Source organism: Anoplolepis gracilipes, chromosome 10, assembly GCF_047496725.1.
Source record: "Anoplolepis gracilipes chromosome 10, ASM4749672v1, whole genome shotgun sequence".
In the NCBI taxonomy this organism is placed as follows: Eukaryota; Metazoa; Arthropoda; class Insecta; order Hymenoptera; family Formicidae; genus Anoplolepis; species Anoplolepis gracilipes.
This window is the reverse complement of record NC_132979.1, coordinates 2726767-2739338: the sequence shown is the minus strand read 5'-3', so window position 1 is coordinate 2739338 and position 12572 is coordinate 2726767. Positions and strand designations below refer to the sequence as shown.

Here is a 12572-nt window from a genome sequence, read left to right as displayed (position 1 = left end):
CTTTCTCTTTCTCATTTTATAAAACAATAATATTCATTATTTAAAATAGACATTATAAAAATATAAAGATTGCCTTTGTAGAGAGCATATATATAATTTATTAACCTATATTTGCTTTTCCTCTTTTCCCTCCCTTTGAATACTTGAATATAAAAAATTACGACATATTTGTATCACGAATCCCATTTGCAGCCTCCTGAAATAAACGCGTCTGACTATAAAGTAACCAGTTCCACTGTCAGAACCGGGGGCTATTATCGCCCCTATTAGTTCGCGCCAGCCTCAAAAGATCAATGTATGTAACTGATTGCCTACATTTTTTATATACACTTACGTTAATATTTAATCGACCGATGCGAAAAATTTTCCCCGAAAAATGACATTTCTCATTCATAAAAATTCACTCGCTCTCGAAGGCGAAAAATGTGCGCGAACGAGCTTCGCGCGATCGAGTTTCGGGCCACCCCGTACGGTCTGAGAGGGCGGAATCTGGCGGGTGGTATAAATTTTCTGAGGTTGCGCATCGTGCTCGTCGGAGCCTGAAACTCGGCAGCGCGGTACCCAAGTACGAAGCAGAGCGCAAGTGGTGTCGAAGGAAACCGGTGGTCCTCCTCTACTGTGCCGCGCCGTATATCCCATTTCGTGCGACTTGACTTAGTTCTGTGTCGGCGCATCGAGTGCTCTTACCCGGGGTTAGTGAGAGAGATCTTACGAGGGTGTGCGGGGTGAGTCGGAGATCCGCCGATGCGATAAATCCTCGCGTTATGGGTCGCGTTTTATGAGTGATTACAACGTAATCCTTGCGCGCATATTTCTATTATATGTACATACATAATACACGCTGCTGTTAAGTTTCAAGACGCGATAATACACACCATTTTTTCTTCCCTATTACTATTATGGAATTATATTATTTGTCTTACACGAATATTACGTCTTAAAGCGAATGTGTGGTAGAGCCACGAGTATTTATATAATGTATAAAAGATTAATTAACTGAGCAGATATATATATATATATATATGTCTATATAAATGATTAATATGTACAATATCTTGAAATATGTGCTTACTATATTCTCTGATAATTTAAAATCGATTTTTAGCGTAAATGTTGAACATGATTATTTTTTTTGCATGTTATCCATTTCTTCCATCGTATATCTTTCTAACTAAGCAAAGTAAACTCCATTTATAATTAACTGAAGTATATAATTTTATTAACCTTTCAACTCTATAAAGTTTAGTTTGCGAGAAGTTTTTCTTTTCCAATCGCTTATAACTTAGAAATTATTGATGATGCCTCGGCACTTGCTAAAGAAAGATCATCTTTAAATTGGCCAGAAAATATACTTAAAAGAATATTTTAGTATATAGTTTTAAGTATATCTTCTATGTAAATGTGATTATATATGACGATAACACACGATGTTATAACCGCGAATAGGAGTTTTCGTGCTAAAATAAACCAAAAATGTAGAATGAAATTTTCTTATGCGAGACTTCATTCTCGAGAAAATCGATTTTGAATATTCGAATCGTCGAATGTGTACTTGTTTAGCTGTAAGAATCAATTTGATATTTCTCTAGAGACTGGTATCTCTATTTAATTTGTAGATTTGTAAATAGTGGTAATATGGTGTTTTGTATGTGTTTTCAATTAAATTTAGATAGTTTTTCTTATTTATCAGTCTTTATAAAGATACACGATGATGTAGTAGCCGAGACTACATGTTCAAAATCGACTTTCTCGGAAACAGTCTTGTAAAAAAAAATTATTTTACATTTTCAATTTATTTTTACACGAGAAATTATCGCAGTTGTATCATCGTTACTACTTAATATTATATTATTGTGACTTAAACATTAAATTCATGAACTCTCTTTTATAGATTTCCTAAATCAAATTCATTGAGATGGGATTTTAGGGATCAACAAATTCATAATCATAAATCGCTTTCCCATCTCTTCGTACAGAACATCAAATTTTCAGACCTTTTCGGCCTAAATCCATTAACATAAAATTATAGTATATCTCTTCTATATGTGATCTCTTTTTACGTACAATCAGAAACGTTAATATCGTCCCGTATACTTAACTATCTACTTATCTACTTAAATATATCTCTCATCTCTTTTTTTTTTTTTTGTAATATTTAAAAACCTATATAGAAAAAAATATAATGCAACTACTTATTTTGCGAAGACTGAAAAGAACCGGTGAAACGTATATTTTAAAATCTTTTTGTAAATGTTGGCTCACCGGAATTAATGCTTCTAATTGTATGAACATATCGTATATTAGCATTTATTTCATTTAATCCATTTTTCACTCGACATTTAAACGATTAATTCTAGCGTATATAAAAAACGTTTTTATTAATTAAGCGTTTATCCAATATTTTTATTTCAAATTTCAATTTTTAAAATAATGAGTTTCCTAAAGGAAGGTATATACTGGTAAAGTTGCCTTTATTTCGATACAATATAAGAATCATTTCTGGAAAAATCTATACGAAATGATAACCACGAAAAAGGCGAAAGAAAGGAGGTCAAATTTAATGTCCTTGTCCGTCTTTACCATATTTCTTTGTCGGATCCTTATAAAATTCCCGATACCGAATGTGATATCGCGTCAAACAGACTAGCGATCTCTACATCGAGAGAATTCTGCTTCGAAATGTACTAAAATGTACTAACAATAAGTATAAATATCTCTCTGTTCCGCAAGGACTACGATTCACAAACGCCGTTTCGAATCCTGTCACAATATCACACAGGTTGCATGGACATGTTTACTGCGCCAGTATATATACCAGTCGTTTTTCATGCGGGAAGATTCGCGCGGGAGAGGGCAAGAAATATTACGTAGCACGATTTACTTAACGATACGTCTTCTAGAAAATTGAGAATTATGAGTACCAATAATAGTCTCATTATTCTCGACGATACTAATATCATGCGATATATAAAGAAGGAAATATGCATATCTAACGAGAGAGTTCTGGAATCCTGCTTTAATAATAATCTCTCAACATATATACAAAATTAATATTCATTTTTTTCGAGAAAAGTTGACGTAATATCAGAAAGACTCATAATAACATTCCGCTCGGGAACTAAAGAAAAATGGAAGACAATAAGACAATAATTTAACTATTTGAGACTTGTTCTTCAGAAAAATAACGAGTTGATTATTCGTAGAATGTAAATGAAAATATCTGAGAAGCGATCAACAATTATGTAATTAATGTGTTAAAATACTATTAGAAAGGATTCATTTATTTATTTATCGAGAGAATATAAAATAATAAAGTATTATAGATATAAATTTTTAATTCTCGCGAAAATAAATATATAGTCTAATATTTTTATCAACTATCTCGCGATACGTAAAGATTTGTCAACAAATGTAAAAGTTTCTCTTTAAAAAAAGATTTTTTACATAAGGCTTATTGTGAACAAGCAAGGTCAAATCGTGTCAAATCAATATTCTCGAGATAACGAGACGTATGCTTTGCAAGAGAGCTTTTCGTAATCTCGCTTTCATTCAAAACTCGAAGATGGCACGAAATGACTAATGAATCCACCGGCAGAAGTGGCGGAGGGAAACTTTTCGCATTACGAATCTTTGTCCCATGAGATAAGGGGAGAACAGGTTTTGTGCTTGAGAATTCATAGTATCAACATTAATATTCTTTCATTCCTTATATCTCTGCCTATACGCGTCGAATTAATGCTTTCACAAATACGGGACATTGAGTTTACCGTCAAATTTCGTGATCAGAGTTCAGTTATTGGCACAATCCACGCTGACATTCGACTCGGTGCCTGCTCGTGAACGTAATTACGTTAACGATCGACAATTTCGGTTAAATCTGGATAATGTGATCGCGCAATAGTACAAAGATATAGTGGAAACATCTATTTGATCTCAATCAAATTTATCTCAACAGATTGAACAATGCGACAATTATGACATTCGCCATCTGTCACGGTAATAAATGCAACAGTTGTGAGCATTAAAAATTGTGCAAAAAATATTTTTGTTACAGACACATATTATTATATATTTTTGCAATAAAAACTAATTTAATATATCATGTATCTATAAAAAAAAGAAGAAGAAGAAAGAATAAATATATTATATAATACATAGATTAGAGAATCGAAACTGGAGATTAGAAGATGGAGAATTCTGTCAAATGCATGTGGGATCAAATATAAGATTAATCCGCAGTATGTAGAGTTTAGAGTCACGTGATTCGTACATATTTAATGCACCTGCATCTGACGAATTAACACGGTGAATTGTACCCGTTGCAACTGGCATGTTGCATATCTCATGCAGCAACATTGTCCGTCACGTACTTCTCTATCGGAGAAACCATCGAGAACCGAGCATTTTCCGAGCAATAATCAATAAATGTCATCTGTGTATACATGTGTATCCCCAGCACCAAAACAGTTCCGACTATTAATTAGAGAGAAATCCGTTCTTTACAAAACTCTTTTGTCGTTACAAGATTAAATTTGATCAATGAAAACAGAAATATAATAAATGTCGGGAAACAAAAAATCCTATGTCAAAGCCTGCAATCTGTACATTCAATGTTTCGATAAAAGACTCCTAATTTTTAATGTTATAAATATAAAATAATATTTCTCACGTGCGCTCTCTCTCTCTCTCTCTCTCTCTTTCTCTCTCTCTCTCTCTCGACCGTCCTCTATGATTATATAAATGATTTACGCGTGAAAGAAATGAAATCTTTTCCAATCTCTCGAGCGGTATTTCTGTTATGTAATCGAAAGTAATCAGATCGGACAGTTTCTGAATTGCAAGAGAGAGCACACGCTTTTCAAAGTAAAGATTCAATATCTACTTCATCAAATGATATTATTTTATTATTATATAATAATTTACGCAATTTATACAGTTTTTCAGAAATTTAATGTGACAATGAGAAGTAAATATAAATTTCTTTCGCTTTTTTAGGGATTCTCTGTCAATGATGCACAAACAGATGCAATTAAAATGAAATTATCAAATAATTATCGCTTAGATTTGCCGAGGGGGATATAGTCTATACCACGAGTACATCGCTGTCGCCTATTTGCCTGACCGGCAAACTTGTAAAGTTTTCTCATTTCGAGTTCGTTAACACGCAAAACCGCGATTTGCTTAGAGCCTCATCTTAAGCCAAGCCTCTTCTTGACTTACATGTAACGTAAATTATACAGTCTTACTTTGAAATTGAATTAAACCCGGGAAATATCAAATTATACGGTTCTGTCTCAATTTTAATTTGCCGTATCTGTTGTTACAGTCGCGATAAAGGAAATGAAAAAAATCCTATCAATAAACGTAATTAAAATTCATCAAACTTTAGAGATGATAATATATATGACTGATACGTAAAATATATGGTCAATAACGATAATGGTTACGTATATGTAAACGCGTGTATGGTACGTGTGACGCACGGGAATTCTGCGATTTTCAAGAAAGCTCGGAATAGTATCCAACTAGACTCTACGCTCGCGTTTGCCAGTTATGTTTCGGCTTATCTACATTTCGGATGAACCTCGATCCTCGAAACTTGATAAAACTAGGGCCGTTTACGCGTGTAATCACGCAACCCTCGCGTTATTCTTGTGAAACAAGTCGACCACCTGCGGTGAAGATACTCCAAATAGATCATAGCCTCTCACGGAACGACCGAGAGAAAGATTTATACACGATCGTGAATTATCGTATAGATTACCCACAAAGATACGAGCATTTTCGTTTTTTGGTATGATCCAGTTTTTAAATAAAAATCAACAATACGATGGTAATAAAGAAATACGAAAATATTGCAACTGGAAACAAACTTCCTAACTTTTTAGGAAAACTATTTTTATCTTTAAAGTTACAAGAAAAGTTAGAAAAATCATAAATTCCGATTACGTTCTAAAGCCACTAGAGCGATTCGATAAAATGTCATGTAAACATCTCAGAAAGATACTGTTGATGAAATAATATTATATATTTTTGAACAAAGGTAAAAAATATATGTGCCAAATATATAAAAAATTATACAAACTTTTATGCAATATAAAAATTTTAAAAAAAATTAAAATATACACTTTTATATATTTGACATTTTTTTTTTTTTTTAATAAAATAAAATTAAAATTTCACTCACAGGCCAGTGCGCAGCAACGAACTATTAATTATGTAGAGTCTACGTTGATCTGCGACATACAAGTGTAAGATTCAAATTATATTAGTATTCAAAATAATTTATATTTCAATAAATTATTATTGTACATATATCAAATAGCAAATCTGATGCGTAAAACAATAAGATAATTAATTATATATTAATTTCAGAGAAAAGCTTTTTTTTCAAGTATCCACTTTTTATAGAAGATCATATATAAAAGTCTCTTTTTCAAATTCTTATTTAAGTCATCCAAAATAAATGAGCCAAATAAAATATGTAAGAGTAGACACAGATGCGCGGTTAATAAACAATAATATATAAATAATAAATTCTACTCATCCCAAGGGTACTACGCCGCCCGAAAGTTTGTTTGACACTCACGCACGATATTCACTCGCGAAAATACATTAATGTTAATGATGATCGCGCACAAATCGTCCGCGACATGCTGAAAACGGACGCGCGACACTTTTCACGGCACTCCCGAACTAATTAAGCGACGCGCGAATACTTTTCACGGCACTCCCGAATTAATTAACCGACACGCGATACTTTTTGCAGCACTCTCGAACTAATTAAGATGAGACAAACCGTCCGATAAAAATAGACGCGCGATACTTCACACGGCACTCCCGAACTAATTAAGAGCAGACAAACTGTCCGATAAAAATAGACGCGCGATATTTTACAACAGCACTTTCGAAATTAATTAATTAAAACACGATGAAGCGTTCGTCTTCGAAAATCGAATGTTTTATGTATCTTCTAATATAAATCGCAACTTCTTTTTGAAATAAATAGACAAAATCCCGTTAATATCTCGTTACGCAGATCGTCAGAGGACAGAAATGCAAAAGGAAATATAAAAAAAAAAAAGATGGATTTATAAACATTAGAAAACCGTTTGGGTACTTGGCTTTCCCTTCGGAATAAATTCCTTCCGGGTACTGAGCCCTCCCACCAACGTCAAGGTGTACCCAAAAAGGGAGGGTTTCATCTGTAAAAATAAATGCGTAATAAGATATGCTCCAAAAACATGAGCGTCGATTCGTCTCGTCTTTACCTTATTAAAAAAATATTCTCATACGTGTAATCATACATACATGTAAAACAAATAAAATATATTTATCACAAATTTTTAATCGTAAAATTAATTAATCGTATGGTCTGATAATCGTTTGAGGAAAAATGATCGCATTTCAAGGAACGGATCTATTTCCCAGCTCGAGTTTCATCGCGCTAATACCGTCAAATTTGCTATCAGATAGGACGTTGTTTCATTTTGCGGGTTCCGTCATCTTCGTCTGACAATAACAAGATCATTTCTTGTGGCCTCAAAATAGGCAAATAACGGCGGTTAGCCTCGAAATTGCCCCCCATAACTTTTCCGACACCTTGGAAAGTTTTCAGATCGTGATCGAGGAAGATGGCTGAGGAGCAGCCGAGGTACAAATTGATCTACTTTAATGCACGGGGTCGTGCCGAGCATATTCGCTACATATTCGCCTACGCGGGCATCGACTATATCGATGAGAGAATCACCAATGATTGCTGGCCTGAGCTTAAAAAGTGTAAGTGCAGAACAAAAAATTAGAGAGAATACAGAGAAATTAATGTCTGTTAATGACGATTAATAAGACGTGAAAGACATGTACAATACAATTTGTTTGCACACAATATGTAAATTTGTTAAAATGCGAAACAAGAAAAATCTCTTCACTTCGATTATAAGATAATACGTTGAATCTTACTTTTGTGTGATTTATTATTGATTAATTAAATTCAAATTAAATATAAATTTCAAGTACCTATGATAGAAAATAGAAGAGAGACTCGACTTGTGTTTGACATATCAAAAATGAATAAAGAGTAAACTTAATTCTGATAAACTGATTGTTTAAGAATTTACATCTACAATTAATCAGGGCGCACGATAATCGTCGTAATCGATACCTCGAGTGAAGACAAATTGTTTTCCCCTTCATTGGCAGACTTGAACTTAAGCACGATCAGTCGATTGCCTTCTCTTGTTCTCAGCGATGCCTTACGGGATGCTGCCAGTTCTGGAAATCAACGGCAAGCCGATAGCGCAGAGCAACGCCGTGGCACGTTACCTGGCTCGTGAACACAATCTCGCAGGTAGAAACGAGTGGGAATCGATGCTCTGTGACGTGCTAGTCGATACTCTTGGAGACCTGAAACAATGTAAGTGACATCGATGTAGTATTCGCATCAACGATACGAAAAGTTGCTTACGACGCCGACCGTTTCACCTCCCCGCGGTAGCGAATCGATACTTTCTTTTCGAGTGCGAATTCACCTCAGGCTTCCCGTTCCTCCTGAAGGATCGTCGATGACCAAAGTTTTACATCTCTCGCTATGCAATTTCAGTTTCATCGGACAAGTTCGCGCGAGCATCGATCAATAAGCGTTGTCGATGACGCCCGAGTTTACCGTCTTGCTCCAATTTCCCGACGTCGAAAATGGAATCTTCCGAGAAAGAGCTCGAGATAGGGGGAGAGAGAGAAAGAGAGAGAGAGAGAGAGAGAGAGAGAGAGAGAGAAAAAAAGCGTGGTCCGCGCTATAAATCTCGGAAAACTCTGACGGGCGCGAAAGTTGTTCCGCTTTTCGCTTTTCTGAAAGACACGCGTCTCTCGCGTGACCTATTTCCAAGCCCGAGGTCACTGTATAATCGAGCAAACGCTTTCGTCCTGGAAAAGCTCCTCGTGAAATCCGACGCGCATATATATCCGATCGGATCTCGCCGTTAATGTAATACTCGCAACATAGTAATATTGCGGGATCGATTAAACGCTTAATGAGACATTGTAGCAATTGGTCACGGGTTCACTCGCTTATCCTCTTCGTTTGAGTTGGCATTTAGATCAATGAGCGGCTTTTACACATTATACGGAATTCGAGGAGCTGCATACATTACAATACATTTGAATCATGATTTTAAACATGCACTTTTCATATGAGAGACAGAAAGAGAGAAAAAGTCGCGAAAGCTTACGCATGATTTGTTTTTCAGTCATTTTTCAATATCGTACGGAGGAGGATCTTTTTAAGAAGGAGGAGAAGAAGGCGAAACTCCTGAAGGAAACGATACCGTTTTACCTGAATAAATTTGAACAAACGGTCGCCGAGAACGGTGGTTACGCGGTTGGTTCTACGGTAAAGAGAATCTTAAATCTTATCAAGTATCGATGAGTTCTTGTTGTTTTCATCCACAATAAGAATCTCTATTTTTGACGAAATATAAAACAAATTCCAGCAATTAATATACCGAGTGAATTAATAAGGTGTCTACTCAAAAATCTTGTAAAAAAATACCCTGAAAATTCCCTGATTTTCCAGGTAATTTTGTTTCAAATGTCAAGTAAAGAGAATATTTTCAAAATTTTTTAATACCTACGACTTTCTCTAAAATAAATTTTTTATTACATATATTTTCCAATGTACTTCATTCATACAAAGGAAAAACACAGAGCCTCTTAAGTTTCAAGTGCTAGATTTGTAAATGTACTAAAAAACTGAATAACTCTCTTCTAAGATAAGTATTTTTCTCTTGCATAATATTTTCATTTCTTTATCATTAAAAATTACAAAAAAATATGTACTTTATATTCAATATTATATTAAAACATGGAGTGCACAAACAGAATTATATTTATTTATTTATTTATTTATTTATTTATTTATTTATTTATACAATATATTCAATGTCTTAACATAATATTGAATATAAAGTACATATTCTTTGTAATTTTAGTGATAAAGACTTGCATAAAATATTTTATGCGATAAAATCGTACCAAAAAATAATTGCGCGAATAATAAGTAGTAAATTACCTCATACGTAATAAATTATCTGATTGCTTCCACAAAGCCCAGTGCTATCCCAGATAATTTTCTCCTTCATTGATGCATCTTCAAAAATACTAAGAAAACACCCGTGCGACATTTTGCACGACATTCCCAGTTTCAATGCATATCTTTATTGATGCACAAAATCAATGTCAGATATTTTCTACGTTCGATATTTTCTCGTTTATGCCATTACCGCACGAATGATAACAAAATCCTCGCGTACCGCGCATTTTATATATATAAACTCGACACCCTGATTAAAGTTAAATATTACTTATGTTGCAATACTTGTCCTGTCACTAAACTGTCGAATAAAATGAATTGAAAGGTCGAACATAAATGTATCGCGTTAAATAAAAATTTTCTATAAATCTGTGTGCAACACGATCGCGTGGTGTTTTTCAGACTACGTGGGCGGACTTTGTGTTCACGGTGGCGTTGGAAAACTTTGAAAACATTTTCGGTGCAACCGCTTTAGAGAATTATCCGGCGTTACGCGGCTTGAAGAAACGAGTGCACGAAATTTCCGCAATCGCCGACTGGCTGGCCAGACGACCTCATTCCGAATTCTGAAATGTCGTTTTCGACGACGCAAACCGGAAGAACGGCATCGACATCACAAACAAGTATACATATCTGCGCATGCATGTAACTCTTGACATTGCTGTGACAACGACAAAGAGTCTCATCTCGCGTGTAAGATCGATATTGATTGTACCATATTAAAAAAGCGACACTTTCATTAAAACTTTTTATTCTTTTCGCAGATGCATATTTTTCTCTTGCTTTTTCAAAAATAATGCTCCGACTTTTTTTTCTTCTAATAAAAGAATTAAAATTTTAAGCTTAAATTTTTAATTGTTCGGATCCTTCGTAATACCCATTTATTTTGCCTCGTATCTGCTTTAAAAATGTAATATTATATCTTTCATGTTTACTCTAAATAGAACAGATTAATGTTATCTATATATTGTGTATTTTTCAGATAAAAGCTGCACACAATCTCTTTCATTATTTGTAGGGAAAAAAGATTTAAAAAACATCATTTTTAATCTCTCAAAGTCAATTTATCGTAGAAGATAATTTTGTCAACGAGTTAAAAACTTATGCGTGTCATTGCGGTCAAAATAAATTATTTACTTATTTTCATGCCATAAAACGAAAAAATATAAAAGATTACTGTCGGAATGAATGTCTAGATATAAAGCTTATTCAATGTGTTCACTACATCGTGTGCATTGTGCACGTATATATTTCGATCCGTAAAGTTATATGTGTGTGAATGGTGCATTGCTACACATACAAAACTTATATGTTGCTGACATCGATAAAGCGTCGAGAGAGAGAGAGAGAGAGAGAGAGATTAAGTGTTAGATAGATAAATATCTCTCGAACAAATCCCGCATCTAGCGATGTAATCGATATCGCTTTTATGTTACATAGTATCAAGCTATATCCTTTGTTTATTTTGACAAAATATATCTATCAGAATATATCGAATACCATACAGGGTAATACTATGTATTAAACATAAAAAAAAGAAACAAAAATTTATATCAAACAATATATAATAATTCGGATACGCGCAAAGCGATCGATAAATCTCTGCAAAAAGAAGCATATGCATCAAAAGGAATGTAGTCTATAAGATTTATTGTAATAAAAATTTAAAGATAATTTAACGTGTGATTTCTCATTCTTATTAATAAGGGTTACACAATGTAAACATATATAGAGACTTTAATGAGTGTACTCCATAAGATGTCAATATAACGTCATTTTTAAATGTGATAATGCGAAGGAAAAAAAAACACATGCTTCTCTAATAAAATGCATCTCACCGATTGTTAGAAGGAGACAGCGAATATAAGAGAATAGACTTTCTACAGTGTGTTACAATAAATATATAACAAAGAGCTTCGTGCTTTCGTTGACGCTTCATCAATGACGTATTCGAATGCGACAACATAGTCAATTGTAATTACGAGAATTTACGAGAATATCTTTTTTTAGAAAAGGGAAATACTGTAATACCATAAGCGTGAATGTATGTACAATATTATTATATGTAATGTTAAGTGTAACGCTTTAAGAGTGCGATGGTGTGGTTATATATGTGATGTAATATAAATGTTATATTGTCGTCACGGAAGACGGTACGACTGATAATAATACTGTAATAAAGAACAAGAATGTACATTGTTATCAATATCTTAATAACATCCCATCCATACAGTTATATGTACGCATGTCAATCAATTTAATCAGTCACATAAAATATATTTCAACTAGAGTCTATTCTTCTCTCTCTCTCTCTCTCTCTCTCTCTCTCTCTCTCTCTCTCTCTCTCTCTCTCTCTCTCTCTTCTTTTTTTTTGTCCTGATATTTTCAATAGAATAGAAAACTGTAAAATAAGGGATCAAAATCTTATAGTCTATAGATATACAAGATGACATTCCCAAAAAGGTTTAATTAAAATTAATGATGTTTA

General features: G+C 33.8%; 1 protein-coding gene across 4 annotated transcripts; it reads left to right on the top strand.

The window, feature by feature from the left end:
- The first annotated feature begins 584 nt into the window (after window positions 1–584).
- On the top strand, window positions 585–12308 carry LOC140670256 (glutathione S-transferase-like). 4 transcript variants are annotated; one of them, XR_012047520.1, is made up of 6 exons: window positions 585–725; window positions 7612–7779; window positions 8246–8413; window positions 9243–9385; window positions 10487–10777; window positions 11067–12308. XR_012047520.1 is itself a non-coding variant. In XM_072900826.1 (5 exons), exons 2-5 carry the CDS (start codon window positions 7635–7637, stop codon window positions 10652–10654), a joined length of 624 nt encoding a protein of 207 aa, XP_072756927.1. In that variant the 5' UTR covers window positions 585–725; window positions 7619–7634; the 3' UTR covers window positions 10655–11031. The 4 variants fall into 4 exon arrangements, 3 of the variants coding, with proteins under 3 accessions (XP_072756927.1, XP_072756925.1, XP_072756926.1); XM_072900826.1 differs by lacking the exon at window positions 11067–12308 and having other exon boundaries at window positions 7619–7779; window positions 10487–11031; XM_072900824.1 differs by lacking the exon at window positions 11067–12308 and having other exon boundaries at window positions 10487–11031.
- The last annotated feature ends 264 nt before the right edge of the window (window positions 12309–12572 follow it).